We start from the raw sequence: 20,509 nt of genomic DNA on the forward strand, positions 1-20,509 counted from the left end.
AGCGCGAGGAGAAGCGAGCCGGAAAGAGCGAGCGCGAGAGAGAGAGCGAGCGTGAGAGAGAGAGCGAGCGCGAGAGAGAGAGCGAGCGCGAGAGAGAGAGAGCGAGCGCGAGAGAGAGAGAGCGAGCGCGAGAGGGAGGGAGCGAGCGCGAGAGAGAGGGAGCGAGCGCGAGAGAGAGGGAGCGAGCGCGAGAGAGAGGGAGCGAGCGCGAGAGAGGGGGAGCGAGCCAGAGAGAGCCCAAGACAGAGGGAGCCCGAGACAGAGAGAGAGAGAGCCCGAGACAGAGAGAGAGAGAGAGAGCTGGAGAGAGAAACTAGTCCTTACTTACTTCCCCCGAAACTGCTCTAGCCTAATCAGGCCAATCTCAGGGTAATATGCAGCACTGCATTCACTCAACAGAAAGATCAGCAAATCTGGTGGAACTGTGATGCAATAACTGAATGATCAGAGTGCCAAATCTTCACAAAGCAACAGAATGGGCTCGCACTTCAGTGGCCCTGTCTCGCATCCTTCCGGATGTCCCAAAGCACTCGGGTGGATTATAACAAAACTCTGGAAAAGCCGGCACCATGGTGATGTAGGAAGCCCGGCAGCCAGTTTGGACTCAGCAAGCTCCCTCGCGGAAAGAATGACCATGTGCGCTGTGCCAAAGTGGCATCAGTGAAGCGGCGTTACTTGATCCTTCACTTAATGTGTGTGTATGGGATCCTGCTGTGCACAAATCAGCTGCTCTTCAAAATGGTCATTAGAATGTAAACATCAACCCCCTACACTCCCCCGCCCCATGCTCCCCTCCCGGACAAGCTTCTCCCCAAGGGAGCAACGCCGTGGCATCTTTGGCATCCATCTCTCAGGGCAGATGGGGGCTTCAGTCTCCACCGAAAGACGGCACCTCCGACTGTGCAATAGGTTCGAGCCCCACTCTGGCGGCTTTGAGCCGACATGTCCCGGTCGGCCATCCCAGTATCACCGGCCCAAGGGAGCAATCCAGCACTCGTCCCCCACCTCCACTGCCCCCACAACAGACAAGACATCTTAAGGATCCCACAGACAGCATTCGAAGAGCAGCGGCAGGGTGGCACAGTGGGTTAGCACTGCTGCTTCACAGCGCCAGGGACCCTGGTTCGATTCCAAACTTGGGTGACTGCGTGGAGTTTGCATGTTATCCCCATGTCTGCGTGGGTTTCCTCCCAGAGTCCAAAGACATGCAGGTTAGGTGGATTGACGATAGTAAATTGCCCCTTGGTGTCCAAAGGTTAGGTGGGGTTACGGGGATAGGGTGGAGGAGTGGGCCGAGATAGGGTCGGCGCAGACTCTATTCTGAAAGGCCTTCGTCTGCACTGTAGGAATTCTATGAGCTGTGTGGCAGAAACATCCTCCCTCAGGGTGGCACAGTGGCTAGCACTGCTGCCTCACGCCGCTGAGGCCCCGGTTTCGATCCCGGGCCCCACGTCCGTGTGGCGTTTGCACATTCTCCCCCCCGCCTGCGTGGATCTCACCCCCTCAGCCCAAAGGTGCGCGGGGTAGCTGGATTGACCGCGCCAAATCGCACGGCGCCAACATTCATCTCGGCGACTCCGAGAGCCGAGCCGACGGCTGCCGGCGCCCATCGCCGATGGCGAGACCTTGCAGTCCATCGGCATGTTTACCGGTGCAACCGTGAATGCGCTTCCAGAGGAAGAGCATCTCGGGATGCCGGGGGGGGGGGGGGGGGGGGGGGAGAAGAGGGGCGCACTGGACTGAGCACTGATGCACCACCCCATACTCCCAGGAGAAGAAAGGCAATGGCCGACGTGACATGTTGACATAGGAAATTTCCATTGTACAGGAGGTGTCCAGGAGAATATAGAAGGGGGTGTTGGGATTTGGGGTGGGTGAAGGGAGGATGTAAAATATATTTTTAGACCATATCGACAGACAAAAAAACTTGAGTGGGGGGGCGGCAATATCTGTTTGGTCCATATAAGGGGGCGCACCCTTAAATCCAGTTGCTGGTCAAGTGAGCTCTCAACCTAATTTGGACGGTGGCACACAGGACCCGCCTCCTCCCGACGCTGATTGGTCGCTTCTCGCCAATGCTGCTCGTTGATTGGATAATGCCGCCGCCCATCACGGCTCGACAGGTTTGGTTGCGCCGGAAGCGGCTCCTTCTTGTATTTTAGACCATTTTGATCCGTTCCATCCCCCCCACTTCCCCTATAGCGAGAAACGGACACTCACCGTGGCGGGGGCCCGATATCCGAGCGGTCGGAAGCCTCAGGACGGCGCTGGGTCTGGCTGGGGAAACGGGGTGATTTTAGTTAACGGCCTCTCCGGCCCGGCGTCTCGAGCCCGACTGGTGCCGTGGCGTCACCGGCTCCTCCTTCGCCCACGTGACTGCCACGTCTCCCCCCCGGCGCCGGCGCGCTGCCGGCCGGCCAGCCAGCCAGCCAGGGGGCGGGGCCAACGCACGTACTCTCCCCTCCCCCCCCCGGCGCGTGCGCCCTGCCAGCCAGCCAGCCAGCCAGGGGGCGGGTCCAACACACCTTCGCTCCCCCGCCCCACCCGGCGTGGGACAAAAGCCAGGGGGCGGGGCCAACGTGCCAACACACCGCAGGGGCCACTGTCAAGATTTAAAGGGACACTGTCAACATTTAAAGGGCCACTGTCAAGATTTAAAAAAAATAAATTTAGATTACCCAATTATTTTTTCCAATTAAGGGACAATTTAGCGTGGCCAATCCACCTACTCTGCACATTTTTGGGTTGTGGGGGCGAAACCCACGCAGACACGGGGAGAATGTGCAAACTCCACACGGACAGTGACCCAGAGCCGGGATCGAACCTGGGACCTCAGCGCCGTGAGACGGTTGTGCTAACCACTAGGCCACCGTGCTGCCCTCACTGTCAAGATTTAAAGGTCACCTGAAGAAGGAGCGGCGCTCCGAAAGCTCGTGTTTGAAACAAACCTGTTGGACTTTAACCTGGTGCTGTAAGACTTCTTACTGTGCTCACCCCAGTCCAACGCCGGCATCTCCACATCAAGATTTAAAGGGTCACTGTCAAGATTTAAAGGGACACTGTCAATGTTTAAAGGGACACTGTCAACATTTAAAGAGACACTGGCAAGATTTAAAGGGACACTGTCAATATTTAAAGGGACACTGTCAACGTTTAAAGGGATACTGTGAACATTTAAAGGCATACTGCAAGATTTAAAGGGGCACTGCCATCATTTAAAGGGGCACTATCAAGATTTAAGGGGGCACTGCCATAATTTAAAGGGGCACTGTCAATATTTAAAGGGATACTGGCAAGATTTAAAGGGGCACGCCAATATTTAAAGGGACTGTCAACATTTAAAGGGATACTGTCAATATTTAAAGAGATACTGGCAAGATTTAAAGGGACACGGTCAATATTTAAAGGGCCACTGTCAACATTTAAAGAGACACTGTCAATATTTAAAGGGGCACTATCAATATTTAAAGGGGAACTGCCATCATTTAAAGGGGCACTGTCAAGATTTAAAGGGACAGACTTTCCCCATCCAGCCAAAACATTGGATTGGTAGAACACACTGGGATATGGTGTGGCCCTCCAGGGACTGGCCTGGAGTTGAAAGGAATTGACGATCAATCTCCGGGACACGACTGTGTGCAACACTCCCTAACAGCGCTGTGGGTGTACCTACACCACACCTTTCATTTTAATTTCACTGACCGTCGTCGGATAACCTTTTGCATCGGGGACACTGGGTAGAACTCACCTTGAATAAAAAATGGAAAATGTTCGGAATGTTCAGCCTGACAGGCAGCAGCCCTGTTGTCTAAAATTAATTCACGGGATGTGGGCGTCGCTGGATAGGCCCAGCACTTACTTGCCCATCCCTAAGTGCCCCTTCAGAAGGTGGTGGTGAGCTGCCTTCTTGAACCATTGCAATCCTTGAGGTGTAGGTACAGCCACCGTGTTGTTAGGGAGGGAGTTCCCAGGATTTTGACCCCAGCCACAGTGAAGGAACGGCCGATATATTTCCGAGTCGGGATGGCGAGCGGCTCGGAGGGGGGGGGGGAGAACTTGCAGGTGGGGGTGTTCCCCGTGCGTCTGCTGCTGCCCTCGTCCTTCTAGACGGTAGAGGTGGCGGGTTTGGAAGGTGCTGTCGAAGGAGCGAGTGGCTGTGGTGCGTCTTGTAGACGGTGCACACGGCTGCCGCTGTGCGTCGGGGGTGGAGGGAGCGAATGTTTGTGGTTAGCATGTCGATCGAGCGGGGCTGCTTTGTCCTGGATGATGTCGAGCTTCTCGAGTGTTGTTGGGAGCCGCACTCATCCAGGCGAGTGGAGAGTATTCCCTCACACTCTTGACTTGTGCCTTGTAGATGGTGGACAGGCTTTGGGGGGAGTCAGGAGGTGAGTTACTCTCCGCAGGATTCCCAGCCTCTGACCTGCCCTGGTAGCCACTGTATTAATGTGGCTGGGTCCAGTTCAGTTTCTGATCAATGGTAACCCCCAGGATGTTGATTGTGGGGAATTCAGCGATGGTAATGCCATTGAATGTCAAGGGGCGATGGTTAGATCCTCTCTTGTAGGAGATGGTCATTGCCTGGCACTTGTGTGGCGTGAATCTAACTTGCCCCTTGTCAGCCCCGAGCCTGGATATTGTCCAGGCCTTGCTGCATTTGGACACGGACTGATTCATTATCTGAGGAGTTGGGAATGGTGCTGAACATTGTGCAGTCATCTGCAAACATCCCCACTTCTGACCTTATGATGGAAGGAAGGTCATTGATGAACCAGCTGAAGGTGGTTGGGGCCTAGGACACGACCCTGAGGAACTCCTGCAGTGACGTCCTGGAGCTGAGATGATTGGCCTCCAACCACCACAACCATCTTCCTTTGTGCCGGGTATGACTACAACCAGCGGAGAGTTTCCCCCTGATTCCCATTGACTCCAGTTTAGCTCGGGCTCCTTGATGCCACTCGGTCAAATGCTGCCCTGATGTCAAAGGGCAGTCACTCTCACCTCACCTCGGGCAGTTCAGCTCTTTTGTCCATGTTTGACCCAAGGCTGTAATGAGGTCAGGAGCTGAGTGACCCTGGGCGGAACCCAAACTGAGTGTCCGTGAGCAGCTTATTGCTGAGTAAGTGCCACTTACTAGCACTGCTGATGACTCTTTCCATCACTTTGCTGATGATGGAGAGTAGACTGACAGGGCAGTAATTGGCCGGTTGGATTTGTCCTGTTTCTTGTGTACAGGACACACCTGGTGATTTTCCACATTGCCGGGTAGATGCCTAGTGTTGTAGCTGTACTGGAACAGCTTGGCTAGGGGGGCAGCAAGTTCTGGAGCACAAGTCTTCAGGACTATTGCCGGGATATTGTCAGGGCCCAAAGCCTTTGCCGTATCCAGCGCCTTCAGCCGTTTCTTGATATCACGCGGAGTGAATCGTATTGGCTGAAGACCTGATGCTGGGGACCTCCGGAGGAGACCGAGATGGATCATCCCACTCGGCACTTCTGGCTGAAGATTGTTGCGAATGCCTCAGCCGTGTCTTTACACAGATGTGCTGGGCTCCTCCATCATTGAGGATGGGGATATTTGTGGAGCCTCCTCCTCCAGTGAGTTGTTTAATTGTCCCCCACCATTCACGCCTGGATGTGGCCGGACTACAGAGCTTAGATTTAATCCGATCGTTGTGGGATCGGTCAGCTCTGTCTATTACTTGCTGCTTATGTTGTTTGACACACAAGTAGTCCCTGTGTTGTAGCTTCACCAGGTCGACACCTCATTTTTCGGTCTGCCTGATGTTGCTCCTGGCATGCTCTCCTGCACTCTTCACTCATGGAGCTGGTTTAGCACAGTAGGCTAAGCAGCTGGCTTGTAATGCAGGACGAGGCCAGCAGCGCGGGTTCAATTCCCGTACCGGCCTCCCCGAATAGGCGACTTGGCGCTTTTCACAGTAACTTCATTTCAAGCCTACTTGTGACAATAAGCGATTCTCATTTTCACTTTCATTTCATTGAACGAAGGTTGATCCCCTGGTTTGACGTGTGCGGACAAAGAGAGTCAGCATTTCAGATCCGCGCCCTTTCATCAGAGGCCAGGAAAAGTCCGAGATGTGATAACTATGGAGGGGGCGCAGCGAAGGTTTACCAGGCTGATTCCTCAGATGAGGAGAGACTAAGTCGGTTCAGATTATATTCATTGGAGTTTAGAAGAATGAGAGGAGATCTCATAGAAACTTATAAAATTCTAACAGGATTACACAGGGTAGATTCAGAAAGAATGTCTCCGATGGTGGGGGGGGGGGGGGGGGGGGGAGTCCAGAACGAGGGGTCATAGTTTGAGGGTCATGGGTTAACCTCTTAGGACTGAGGTGAGGAGAAATTTCTTCACCCAGAGAGAGGGGTCAATCTGTGGAATTCGCCACCACAGAAAGTAGTTGAGGCCAAAAACGTTGTGTAATTTCAAGAAGGAATTAGATACAACTCTTGGGGGTAAAGGGATCGAGGGGTAGGGGGGAGGGAGGCCGGAGTGGGTTTTAGATCTTCGGCATCCGCGAGTAATTCTTTTTAAAAAATAAATTTAGAGTACCCTAATTCATTTTTTCCAATTAAGGGGACAATTTAGCGTGGCCAATCCACCTACTCTGCACATCTTTGGGTTGTGGGGGTGAAACCCACGCATACACGGGGAGAATGTGCAAACTCCACACGGACAGTGACCCAGAGCCGGGATCGAACCTGGGACCTTGGCGCCGTGAGGCAGCAATGCTAACCACTGCGCCACCGTGCCGCCCACTCTTCTATTCGACTTCAGTGGCAGCGGGTTCAGCCCAGGGGCAAGACTGGTGACAGCCTCGGTTCAAAGGGTCATCAGTGTTGTGTTCTGCTTCTTCATGTAGCATAAGCTGCTTCCTTGATGTATACCCTGACAAAGGCGGGTTCAGACTTGGAGATAGGTTTAAGACATTTATTGAACAGTTAACAATTCTCCTACTTGAGTTTGACTCTCTTGCTAATCTATCTATAGTAACTCAATCTAACTAACCAGTCTGCTCTAAGCCACGTGGTGGGTGTGATGCTTCCCTGATCTGCCCCTGTCTCTCTGAGTGTCGCCTGTGGAAAGAGAAAGAGCATGTGTGCCCTGTCCTTTTATATGGGATGCCCCCTTGTGGTAGCGTCACCTCTGGGTGTGTCTTGACTGCCCATTGGTCGTGTCCTATCTTACTGACCGATTGGTTGAATGTCTGTGTGTCATGATGTCTCTGGTGCTCCCTCTAGTGTTTATTTAGTCCTAGTGTATCTACATTAACCCCTTGTGTATCTCCAGCGATGCATATCGCCACAATCAGAGCGGGAGAAGCAAGATTCTCCGCCGGTGCAGCCCTTCGAAATTCCTTGAGAAAGGATTGCCGTGACATCTTCCACACGTGACTGAGAGGACGTCATAATATTTGTAAAATCTGAAGAAGTTTGTTCAACGTTCCAGGAATGTATATCTCGCTCTCTCTCTATCTCTCTCTTTCCCAGAATGGATTCCGGGGTGGAAAATCCCGAGGCAGCACAAACAGACTCAATCAAGACATTGGTAATCCGGATTGGGATGGGCGGTGGGGGGTAGGGGCGGTGGGGGTGGGGGGTAGGGGCGGTGGTGGATACAGGGGTTTGAATCCCACCCCAGGAGCTGGGGGGAATTTAAATTCAATGAATAAAATCTGGAATTATAACGGCGAACGTGACAACGATCATCGATTGTGATTACAGAAAAAAAACCCATCTGGTTCACTAATGTCCCCCTTTAGGGGAAAGGGGGAAATCTGCCGTCCTTACCCTGGTCTGGCCTACATGTGGCTCCAGATGGAAAATTCTTCAGGTGGAAGAGAACTTCTTGAGGTAGACCGATGCCTTCTGTGGTCTAACGCATTGGAAACCAAAAGAAAACCGAAGAAACTGTCGCCTTCCAGCCCTCGCCCAGGAAATGACGACGAGCGTCCTGCTTTCTCGACCAACTCAAGGAGGTGGCACAGTGGTAGCACCGCTGCCCCATGGCGCCAGGAACCCCGGTTTGATTCCGGCCTCGGGTGACTGTGTGGAGTGTCATGTGAGAGTACCTTTAAGAAATGGGTGTTCATAAATGGGTGTGTATATAAATATCCAACATTTCCTGCCTTCGATTCAGATTCCCGACATCTTCCCTTTTTTGCCTGACGGTATTCCCTCCCGGGGATGAATATAGAGTGTGTGGTCACATCTTCTCAGTGCCTCCTCCCCCTCCCCCCCCCCCCCCCATCTCACCCACTGTGATTATTTGACCCCGCGCTCCCTCAATTCCGGCCTCTTGAGCCACTTGCTCACGCCGCCAGTTTCCATGGCTCCACCATTGGCGGACGAGCCTTCAGCTGCCTTGGGGGGGGGGGGGGTCCCTCAGTTCCAGAATTCCCCCCCCCCCCCCCACCGCTCCATTCTCTCTCTTTGACCCAGCTGACCCCTGACCCCTTCCAAAAGGCAAGTCGTGGTCAGTCCCCAACTCCCGGCTTTTCTGATCTGTGTTCCTCGTCCACAAGTGTCCGCCTCACTCCCCTTTTAAAACTATTCATGGCCCCGGCTCCCGATACCTTTTCGGGTCGAGCGTTCCCGATCCTGACAATCTCTCTCTCTCTCTCTCTCTCGAGCGAAAATGTTTCTCATCCCCTCCCCTCCACATCGTTTGCCAACGATCCTAATTCTCTGACCTCTCGGTCATTGACCCCATCCCCTCACCCACCCACCCCTCCATCCCCTCACCCCCCCCCTAATCCCCTCACACCCCCCCACAGCTGAGAGAATCATCCCTCCCCCCCCCCCCTCCCTCTCGCGCCATCAAAACCTCTCATAGTCTTGAAATCCCGTTGAACCTCCGCTGTTGCAAAGGGGAACAGTCCGACCTTTTCCGACCGCTCCTCGTCCCCGTTAAATCTCCCTGAGGCCTTTTGCCGCTTCCCTGAAGTGCGGGGCCTAGAATTGTCCACAAAGCTGAGGCCTAACCAGGGATTTGGAAAGTTCTGGCAATGATCTATTTCCTTTTGATATTCTGGGCCTCTATGGGTAAGGCCAAGTGACCCGTACACTTCACCGACCATCTGGTTAACTTGACCTGGCACCTTTTAAGGGCTTTACTGCCTGCTGTCCGCTTACTTTCAGTTCTAGAACAACGTTTTGGCTTCAACTACTTCCTGTGGTGGGCGAATTCCACAGATTCACCGCTCTCTCTGGGTGAAGAAATTTCTCCTCAGCTCAGTCCTAATAGGTTAACCCCTGACCCTCAAACTATGACCCCTAGTTCTGGACACCCCCCACCATCGGGGACATTCTTTCTGAATCTACCCTGTCTAATCCTGTTAGAATTTTGTAAGTTTCTATGAGATCCCCTCTCGCTCTTCTAAACTCCAATGAATATAATTCTGACCGAGTCATACTCTCCTCATATGACAGTCCCGCCATCCCAGGAATCTGCCTGGTAAACCTTCGCTGCCCTCCCTCCATAGCAAGAACATCCTTCCTCAGAGAAGGAGACCAAAACTGCCCATAATACTCCAGGTGTGGCCTCACCAAGGCCCTGTACAATTGCAGCAACACATCCCTGCTCCTACACTCAAATCCTCTCGCTATGAAGGCCAACATACCATTTGCCTTCTTTGCCGCCTGCTGCACCTGCGCGCTTACTTTCAGTGACTGATGCACGAGGACACCAAGGTCTCGCTGAGTATCCGCCTCTCTCAATTCACACCCAATCAAATAATAATCTGCTTCCTGTTTTTGCGACCGAAGTGGATAACCTCACATTTATCCACATTGTACTGTATCTGCCGCGCATCTGCCCACTCACTCAGCCTGTCCAAATCCCGCTGAAACATCTCTGCATCCTCCTCACAGCTCACCCTCCCACCCAACTGTGTACCATCTGCAAAGTTGGAGATAATGCATTTAGTTCCTTCGTCCAAATCATTAATATATAATGTGAACAGTCGGGGTCCTAGCACAGATCCCTGTGGTACTCCACGAGTCACTGCCTTCCAATTGGAAAAAAAAAATTTTCCCGACGTTTTGCTTCCTGTCTCCTAACCAGCTGTCTATCCATCTCGAGACACTACCCACAATCCCACGCGCTTTAAGCTTACATATTAATCTGCTGTGTGAGACCTTGTCGAAAGCCTTCCGAAAGTCTAAATAAACCACATCTACCGGTTCTCCCTGCTCAACCCTACTAGTTACATCTTCACCTGAGTTGCATATCATCCACAAACATTCGAATGTGCAACGAATTAGATACTTTGTCAAAGGGCCACGATGGCCTCTGTACGAAGGGCGTTTCCCCCCCCCCTTTCTCCACCTCTACTGCCCGGCCTGTCGAACCCAATCCTACTTCTAAAGGCCCCGACCGCCCGGTGGCTTCTTCTTTCTTTTCGGCCCAGCCCCTGGACCCTTTCCCGACGAGCGCACCCGCTCGAGCGCCCCCCCCCCCACCGGCCCGCGCAACACCCGGCGCTTATTGCCTTACAAGAGCCCAAAGCTAGATGGGAAACCCAAGGCACATGATTTTATTTTTCAAGTCAAAGCATTCGTCGCAAGGTCACCAAGGTCGAGGGAAGTGCCGGGCGGGCGCGCCAGGCGGGCGAGGTTTCGTGGCTGTGAGGTGGGGAGGTGAGGCAGGGTGAAATGGCAGAGATGGTGAAGGGGAGATGGTGGGTGGGCGTGGGAGGAGGGGTGAGATGAGTCACCCACACTCGGTCCAGTTTTTGGGGAGGGGGGGGGGTTTGCGGAGAAGGCTCTCGTCGGGGGAATTATGGGCTTCTGGAGTTTGACCTGGTCTCTAATTGCCTTGGCCCCCTGCTCTCTCTCTGCCCCTCCTTTGGTGGCTGGAGGCTACTCTCTCTTGACTGATCTTCAACTACCATTTGCCAGTCTGCAATAAACTCCATTTTAGTTTAGCTTCTCAATTTACTTTTGGTATTTGCGTCTTTCGAGGGGCTGTGGGGTTGGGTGTGGGGGTGGGCTATACCGGCAGGGGAAAGGGGGGGGGGGTCAAGGAGCAACTGGGGTAAAGGGTTCAGGTCCTGTCCAGGGCTCACACCCAATCAATGCAGATAAGGGTGGTGGTCGCAGGTTCTTGGGGTGCTGGAGGGCTCTCTGGAATTGGGGGTAGGGGCTTCATACTGTCGGGAGGCTGGGTCTGTTTCCGTCTTGGTTGGGGATTGAGGAGGAAGGATATGGGGAGGTACATGTTTGGTGGGAAAGGAGGAAGCGCTCTGGATTTGTGGAATCTGGATTAAGGTTCTGATTCCTGGGGTTCAAGCGCAGACCCTAGACGTACGGGATCAGTTGCCCCCCCTGGACTGGGCCACTCAGACCTTTGGGGTCCAGTTCCTCTCCGGATCGAGAACCTTGGCGTTCCGTCGCTCCCGGCGGAGTGACGGACCCGGAATGTCGGAGTTCAGCTTCCCCCGTCGGATTGATGGACTCGGATTTTGGGGCCCCCGCTGCTTCCTGCGCAGTGGCGGATCCCAATTCCGGGGGTCCCGTTTCCTGAGGTGAGGCGGCTCCCCCTTCAGGGTCGCCGTCCGAGTCTTGCGGTTCGGGGGCCTCCATGAGAGGGGGGAGTTCAAGGATCAGGGTTTCCTCTGCTCCGACGGGAGTGACGGCCACGGAGGCTGGGGGGTCAGATTCAGCCGATTCCGAATCATCCGGCTCGTAAATCTCAAGTTCCGATTCCCGAGGTCCGTATTCCTCATCGTCCGACCCTTGGACGTCGGTCTCCTCGTTTTCCGAATCCCGGGGTTCGGATTCCTCGAGTTCCGAATCTTGGGGTTGCGTCCCTTGGGATTCCGTGTCCTGCCGTTCCGAATCCTGGCCCTCTGATTCCTGGGATCCTGAATCCTTGAGTGCAGATTCCTGGAATTCAGTTATTCCAGACTCCTGGCCTTCCGATTTTCGAGGCTCTGATGTTTTGGATTCAGACAATTGGGATGCAGATTCCTGGAGTTCAGATTCTTTGGGATTAGATTCCTTGGACTCTGAATCCTTCAGCGCAGATTCCTGGGTTTCCGATTTTTGGGATTCAGTTCCCTGGGGACCTGATTCCTGCAGTTCAGATTCCTTGAGTTTGGATTGCACACTTGCAGATGCCTGGGATTCCGATTCCTGGATTTCAGATTCTTTGGGATCAGCGTTCTTATACCCGGAATCCTGGAATTCCTGGAATTCAAACTCCTTAAATTCGATTTTTTGGGATTCAGGTCTCGGGGGTCTGCATTCCCAGAATTGATATAGCCAGGGAGAAAACTCCTGGGGTGGAAATTCCCGGAAATCAGATTCCTGGGGTTCAGGTTGCTCAGTTGCAGGTTCCTGGGATTCATGTTCCTGGAGTTCCGATTCCCTGGACGCAAATTCCCGGAATTCAAATTGCCGGGGTGACAATTCCTTGGGTTCAGACACCTGGGGTTCAAAATGTTGGGGTACAGTTGCTTCCTGCGGAGTGACGGACTCAGATTTTGGGGGTTCAGTTGCTTCCTGCGGAGTGACGGACTCAGACTTTGGGGGTTCAGTCCCGCTCTGCGGAGTGACGGACTCAGATTTTGGGGGTTCAGTCCCTCTTTGCGGAGTGACGGAATCAGATTTTGGGGGTTCAGTTGCTCTTTGTGGAGTGATGGACTCAGATTTTGGGGGTTCAGTCCCGCTCTGCAGAGTGACGGACTCAGACTTTAGGGGTTCAGTCCCGCTCTGCGGAGTGACAGACTCAGACATTGGGGGTTCAGTTGCTTCCTGCGGAGTGATGGACTCAGATTTTGGGGGTTCAGTTGCTTCCTGCGGAGTGACGGACTCAGACTTTGGGGGTTCAGTCCCGCTCTGCGGAGTGACGGACTCAGATTTTGGGGGTTCAGTCCCTCTTTGCGGAGTGACGGAATCAGATTTTGGGGGTTCAGTTGCTCTTTGTGGAGTGACGGACTCAGATTTTGGGGGTTCAGTCCCGCTCTGCGGAGTGACGGGCTCAGACTTTGGGGGTTCAGTCCCGCTCTGCGGAGTGACAGACTCAGATTTTGGGGGTTCAGTCCCTCTTTGCGGAGTGACGGAATCAGATTTTGGGGGTTCAGTGGCTCTTTGTGGAGTGACGGACTCAGATTTTGGGGGTTCAGTCCCGCTCTGCTGAGTGACAGACTCAGATTTTGGGGGTTCAGTCCCGCTCTGCGGAGTGACAGACTCAGATTTTGGGGGTTCAGTCCCTCTTTGCGGAGTGACGGAATCAGATTTTGGGGGTTCAGTCCCGCTCTGCGGAGTGACGGACTCAGACTTTGGGGGTTCAGTCCCGCTCTGTGGAGTGACGGACTCAGATTTTGGGGGTTCAGTTGCTGTGTGGGGAGTGACGGACACAGATTTTGGGAGTTCAGTCCCGCTCTGCGGAGTGACGGACTCAGATTTTGGGGGTTCAGTTGCTGTTCGCGGAGTGACGGACTCAGATTTTGGGGGTTCAGTTGCTTCCTGCGGAGTGACGGGCTCAGATTTTGGGGGTCCAGTTGTTTCCTGTGGAGTGACGGACTCAGACTTTGGGGGTTCCGTCCCGCTCTGTGGAGCGACGGACTCAGATTTTGGGGGTTCAGTCCCACTCTGCGGAGTGACGGACTCAGATTTTGGGGGTTCAGTAGCTCTTTGCGGAGTGACGGAATCAGATTTTGGGGGTTCAGTCACGCTCTGCTGAGTGACAGACTCAGATTTTGGGGGTTCAGTTGCTCTTTGCGGAGTGACAGACTCAGACTTTAGGGGTACAGTTGCTCTCTCCGGAGTGACAGACTCAGACTTTAGGGGTTCAGTCCCGCTCTGTGGAGTGACGGACTCAGATTTTGGGGGTTCAGTCCCGCTCTGCTGAGTGACAGACTCAGATTTTGGGGGTTCAGTTGCTCTTTGCGGAGTGACAGACTCAGACTTTAGGGGTTCAGTCCCGCTCTGTGGAGTGACAGACTCAGACTTTAGGGGTTCAGTCCCGCTCTGTGGAGTGACGGACTCAGATTTTGGGGGTTCAGTCCCACTCTGCGGAGTGACGGACTCAGATTTTGGGGGTTCAGTAGCTCTTTGCGGAGTGACGGACTCAGATTTTGGGGGTTCAGACCCGCTCTGCAGAGTGACAGACTCAGATTTTAGGGGTTCAGTCCCGCTCTGCGGAGTGACGGACTCAGATTTTGGGGGTTCAGTTGCTCTTTGCGGAGTGACGGACTCAGATTTTGGGGGTTCAGTCCCGCTCTGCGGAGTGACAGACTCTGATTTTGGGGGTTCAGTTGCTCTTTGCGGAGTGACAGACTCAGACTTTAGGGGTACAGTTGCTCTCTCCGGAGTGACGGACTCAGACTTTGGGAGTTCAGTCCCGCTCTGCGGAGTGACAGACTCAGATTTTGGGGGTTCAGTTGCTCTTTGCGGAGTGACGGACTCAGATTTTGGGGGTTCAGTCCCGCTCTGCGGAGTGACGGACTCAGATTTTGGGGGTTCAGTTGCTCTTTGCGGAGTGACGGACTCAGATTTTGGGGGTTCAGTCCCGCTCTGCTGAGTGACAGACACAGATTTTGGGGGTTCAGTTGCTCTTTGCGGAGTGACAGACTCAGACTTTAGGGGTACAGGTGCTCTTTCCGGAGTGACGGACTCAGACTTTGGGAGTTCAGTCCCGCTCTGCGGAGTGACGGACTCAGATTTTGGGGGTTCAGTTGCTGTGTGGGGAGTGACGGACTCAGATTTTGGGGGTTCAGTTGCTGTGTGGGGAGTGACGGACTCAGAATTTGGGGGTTCAGTTGCTTCCATCGAAGTGACGGATTCAGACTTTGGGGGTTCAGTTGCTCTTTGCGGAGTGACGGACTCAGAATTTGGGGGTTCAGTTGCTTCCATCGGAGTGACGGACTCAGACTTTGGGGCTTCAGTTGCTTCCTGCTGAGTGACAGACTCAGACTTTGGGGTTTCAGTTGCTTCCTGCGGAGTGACAGACTCAGACTTCGAGGGTTCAGTCTCGTTCTGCGGAGTGACGGACTCAGACTTTCGAGGGTTCAGTCTCGTCCTGCTGAGTGACGGACTCAGACTTCGAGGGTCCAGCCCCTCTTTGCGGAGTGACGGACTCAGACTTTGCGGGTTCAGTCCCGTTCTGCGGAGTGACGGTCTGAGGACTCGGCAGTTGCCTCATCGAAGGGACGGTTTCTGGTCCTTGGGGTGCGGATGTAGAGGGAGCACGCGCAGCTGCCTGGCAGCTCACTGACGTCCCCATGTGCTTTGTTAGCACCTTTGGGGTGATGAGAAGCTGGCCAGCGCTGCTCCCCAAGATGCCCCAGTGGTCCGCCCCAGATGGATGGATGCTGCTGAAGGCCATGGTGAGCGTGCTTTTACCCGCGAGTCTCTTGTACTTGCGGGGACGTCTAGGGGACGTTTCCTGGTGCAGGGGGGCAACACACATGACCTGGGGGGGCACCTCTAGGAGACTGAATTCCAGTAGCCTTCCGATTGCTTTGTACGGCCGTTTGGGCTTAATGTATTTACGTGGGGCCTTCGCCAGAGATTCGGGGTGCTCGGGTCTAGCGTGAAAGGGCACAGCCTCCACGACCTCTTGCGGTTCAGCCTTGGCTTCTGGGAGTTTGACCTCCTGACCTCGTGGTTCTAGCAGGGTGCGAAGGTCAACTGGAGGTTGCGTCTCGTCCACCTCGGCATCATCGGCGATCTCTGCACAGGGCGGGGGCGAGGTGGGGATTGGTGGAGGGGGGGAATTGGGGGGGGGGGGGGTGAAGGGGAGCAGGGTGGGAATCAAAGCATTACTGATTAGAACATAAAAGGCTTCAATCTTTCACCCAATCATCGCACAGTTTGTGCCCCCAAAGTTGCCAGCAGACCGAAATTTCTATCACACCACCAGAAGGATGTGGAGGCTTTGGAGAGGGTGCAGAGGAGGGTTTACCAGGAGGTTGCCCGGTCTGGAGAGGCTGAATAGACTCGGACTGTTTTCATTCGAAAGACAGAGGTTGAGGGGCGACCTGATAAGAGGTCGACAAGATTATGAGGGGCATGGACAGAGTGGATGGGCAGGCAGTCATTTCCCAGGGTGGAGGGGTCAGTCACCAGGGGGCAGAGGTTTAAGGTGAGGTTTGTGTGTGGGACTACGTCGGTAGCACCCCTTTCAAAGAAGATTAAACGCCAGGCTCGTGACAGCGGTGGCAAAACCGCAGGACCTGGTCAGACACGGCAGCTTAACGCCAAGCAGGTTTGAGACAGCTTCACAGAGTGCCAAGTCTAGTTGAGTGGTCCCTCATGGACAGTGACCCCAGTAAGAGACTTAACAGCACACGATTGCTTCAAATGCCGAAAGGGAAAGTTCAAACATCGGGCACACAACCGAAAAGCTGAGAAAAGCCACCGATCCTAGAATTACGCAACCCAGGAGCTTCGGACACGTGGAAGGAGCCAAACTAAACACCAACCTGAGCACTTTTGGAGAAAAAAAAGATTCCCGAGGCTCCAAGTTAGTTCCGAACTGGACAACACGTGTGACGCGGAACTGGTCAGCACGTCACTTTACTTTGTCGGAACGGTGGCAGGTGACGTTATTCCAAGACGGGCATGGATGGCACCTCTGACAAATTTGCAGTCGTCTTAAAAAGCCTTCGATGGGCAGCACGGTGGCACAGTGGTTAGCATTGCTGCCTCACGGCGCCGAGGTCCTGGGTTCGAATCCCGGCCCTGGGTCACTGTCCGTGTGGAGTTTGCACGTTCTACCCGTGTTTGCGCGGGTTTCGCCCCCACAACCCAAAGATGTGCAGGGTAGGTGGATTGACAACGCTAAATTGCCCCTTAATTGGAAAAAAAATTAATTGGGTACTCTAAATTTAAAAAAAAACCTGTGTGTGTGGAAGTGTTTCCTGGTATCACCCCTTGAAACGCTGTTAAAAGCGGAGCGGATGATTTGTTTAAAAGAGTCATTTGTACGACGTGGACTGGATTTTGGGACACAAATAACTAAAGGCAAGCGTTATTAAGAGAGAAGATTTTGAAGCATGTTTTTAGAAATAGAGTTTGGAAGTCTCATGTGGTCATCATCTGGGGTGTCATGAGAATGTCGCTTTAAGAAATGTCTGTCTGTTCATGTTACTGCAGTGATGTCAGAGTGTGGGTGGAGCTGAGCTCTGGCTCTGCTCTTTAGTTTCACTTTGAGAAAAGCTTGGGTGTGTCTGTGTTCTTTTGGTTTTGTTTTCAGTGTTGGAGCTGAAGCCAGAGCAGGTGTACTGTTGATCTCTCTGCCATGATTTCGGTAGGGCTTTGTAGACTGTGTCATGCGAGAGTACCTTTAAGAAATGGGTATTATCAGTGATGTTAGAGTGTGGGTGGAGCTGGGCGGTCTGTCAGCTTTTTACTTTCATTTTTGAGCAGGCTGCAGGGTGTGTTTTAGTTTTGTTTTCAGTGTTGGAGCTGAAGCCAGACAGAGCTGGTGTGCTGTTGATCTCTCTGCCATCAACAGACTATCTCTTGATCATTTGGTGAATTCAGAATTATAAATGTTCTCCGTAGTGAATGTAAACCTAATGTGCTTCTGTTAAAAGGTCTTCTGGATGTTGTTTGGGAAGTTAAGGATTACTTAGCGTTGTATTCTTTGGGGGGTTGTGTTTGAATTGGTGGTTGCTAAGATGTTCATTGTATGTTTTAAGAAGGTTAACTTGAGTTCATAGAAGAAATATTGTTTTTCTATAAAAAATACTTTTCCATTTCTGCTGTACCACACCTGTCGAGTGGGCCGTGTGCTCCCCATACCACAATCTAGTAAAATGTGTGGGTCAGGTGACTTCATGATACACTTTGGGGTTCTCTAAACTTGGCCCATAACAGAGGGGTTACTGAAAATTGCCACAGACACTAACTTGGGTTCAGGATGGAGTGCATGTGTTTGACCACTGTCTAGTTGTGTGCTTAAAAGGGACTTTTTGTGTTAGTGAGACCATTGTAGCTTAAGATGCACATTGTAATCCATATTCATCTTTAAATCTTTGTGTATGTGTTAAGCTAAGGGGGAAGGCGGGGGGGGGGGAGTAACGGAGTATTGTCTAATAATCCAACTTTTCACATCTAATAAACATTTTTTCTCGTTGCGAAAATTAATTGGCGGTCTAGTCACTGTTCCTCCACGTTTTCAAAAAGAGATTCACCGGAGGAAGGAGCAGCGCTCCGAAAGAAAGTGAGTGTTTGAAACAAACCTGTTGGACTTTAACCCGGTGTTGTAAGACTTCTTACTGTCCTCACCCCAGTCCAACGCCGGCATCTCCACATCAAAAAGAAAGAAAAAGTTAACGCTCTTTCGTGCCAGGGTTCCGTTCTGGGATCTTCCCGTCCAGTCACAACATCAACTGGGAGCGTGGCACAATCCGGAGGGTAACGGCGAGATGGCATAACATCCTGCCGGTGCCCATGGCAAAAAAACAACTAGAGGCGCAAACGGTGTTGCGCAAACGTGGCAGTTCGCTTTGTCTGCAGGCAAGCCGGAGATGTGCCCAAGTAAAACCTCCAGCTTCACAGTTTTCAAAGAAAAATGTCTTCCCACGTCCGGTCATTAATGATGTTGAAGTATTTTCAGCAGACAAAGCGCAATATTTCTTAATGACCCCCCCCCCCCACAATTTGCAGATATATGTGCCAATGGACGTATCAGTAACTTTATACAGGACACTGGAGCATGTGTCAATGGACGTATCAGCAACTTTGTACAGGACACTGGAGCACGTGTCAACGGACGTATCAGCAACTTTAGACAGGACACTGGAGCACGTGTCAATGGACGTATCAGCAACTTTATACAGGACACTGGATCATGTGTCAATGGACGTATCAGCAACTTTGTACAGGACACTGGAGCATGTGTCAATGGACGTATCAGCAACTTTATACAGGACACTGGAGCATGTGTCAACGGACGTATCCGCAACTTTACACAGGACAAGGGCAGTGGGTTAGCACTGCTGCCTCACGGCGCAGACGTACCAGGTTCAATCCCGGCTCTGGGTCACTGTCCATGTGGAGTTTGAATCAAACTCGGGTCCCTGAAACCGTGAGGCAGCGGTGCTAACCACTGTGCTACCAGATCCAGAGAGATGGCGACCAGCAGGGACCGTACTTCAGAAGATAGTACACGCAGAAACTGGAGGAACCGTATTTCTGTTCGCCAAAGACTACAATCTGTCACACATTTGGAGAAACCAGACATCGAGTTGGACACGGAGTAAAGATTCAGATACTACAACTCTCGCTGATGACCATTGAGGCAAAGAAAAGAGACAGGCGACTGATCTTCTGACAAATACACGTTCAGGGAGACCGCGACGTGTCCTAATCATGGATAGCTGGGCATTGGTTCAGTGCGTAACACAAACCAGTTGTTGGTTGAACATACCAACGTATCAGGAACCATTCCGAAGCTGGACTAACCAACGTACAGTGGCCCCGCTCTCGACTGTTACAGCGTCTGGACCGCTAGACCTGCTCCCTGACGCAGGACTGGCCGTGACTCTCGTTCCCCTCATGTTCCCTCCACTTCCAATATAAGGTGGTCAGTAAGAGCGGAGGGGGTACGAGGTGGGGTGAGGTGTAATGTCAGTCGAGTGGGACATTGCAGGAAGTACCCAGCCTGTGCGGTATGGAGGGGTTCAGTATTTGGATGGGAGGTTTGGATTACAGTTTGGGGTTCAGTGCCCAGTTTGGGGGGTCAGTGCCCAGTTTGGGGGGGTTCAGTGCCCAGTTTGGGGGTTCAGTGCTCAGTTTGGGGGGGCTCAATGCCCAGTTTGGGGGTTCAGTGCCCAGTTTGGGGCCTCAATGCCCAGTTTGGGGGGCCAGTGCCCAGTTTGGGGGGTTCAGTGCCCAGTTTGGGGGGGTTCAGTGCCCAGTTTGGGGAGTTCAGTGCCCAGTTTGGGGGGTTCAGTGCCCAGTTTGGGGGGTTCAGTGCCCAGTTTGGGGGGGTTCAGTGCCCAGTTTGGGGGGGTTCAGTGCCCAGTTTGGGGGGTTCAGTGCCCAGTTTGGGGGGGTTCAGTGCCCAGTTTGGGGGGCTCAGTGCCCAGTTTGGGGGGGTTCAGTGCCCAGTTTGGGGGGGGTTCAGTGCCCAGTTTGGGGGGTTCAGTGCCCAGTTTCGGGGGTTCAGTGCCCAGTTTCGGGGGTTCAGTGCCCAGTTTCGGGGGTTCAGTGCCCAGTTTGGGGGGTTCAGTGCCCAGTTTGGGGGGGTTCAGTGCCCAGTTTGGGGGGTTCAGTGCCCAGTTTGGGGGCTCAGTGCCCAGTTTGGGGGGGGTCAGTGCCCAGTTTGAGGGGTCAGTGCCCAGTTTGGGGGGGCTCAGTGCCCAGTTTGGGGGGCTCAGTGCCCAGTTTGGGGGGTTCAGTGCCCAGTTTGGGGGGTTCAGTGCCCAGTTTGGGGGTTCAGTGCCCAGTTTGGGGGGTTCAGTGCCCAGAGGGTTATTTTTGTTGCAGTTTTGGGGGTGAGGTTCGGTCTGTGTTTTTTTTTGGGGGGGGA

General features: G+C 53.1%; 1 protein-coding gene across 1 annotated transcript; it reads right to left on the reverse strand.

The window, feature by feature from the left end:
* Window positions 1-10,618: 10,618 nt before the first annotated feature.
* LOC119958988 (neurofilament heavy polypeptide-like) lies at window positions 10,619-15,696 on the reverse strand. The gene has a single exon (XM_038787519.1). It carries the CDS (start codon window positions 14,878-14,880, stop codon window positions 11,320-11,322), a length of 3,561 nt encoding a protein of 1,186 aa, XP_038643447.1. The 5' UTR covers window positions 14,881-15,696; the 3' UTR covers window positions 10,619-11,319.
* Window positions 15,697-20,509: the final 4,813 nt, after the last annotated feature.

Source organism: Scyliorhinus canicula, chromosome 31 (assembly GCF_902713615.1).
Source record: "Scyliorhinus canicula chromosome 31, sScyCan1.1, whole genome shotgun sequence".
Taxonomy (NCBI): domain Eukaryota; kingdom Metazoa; phylum Chordata; class Chondrichthyes; order Carcharhiniformes; family Scyliorhinidae; genus Scyliorhinus; species Scyliorhinus canicula.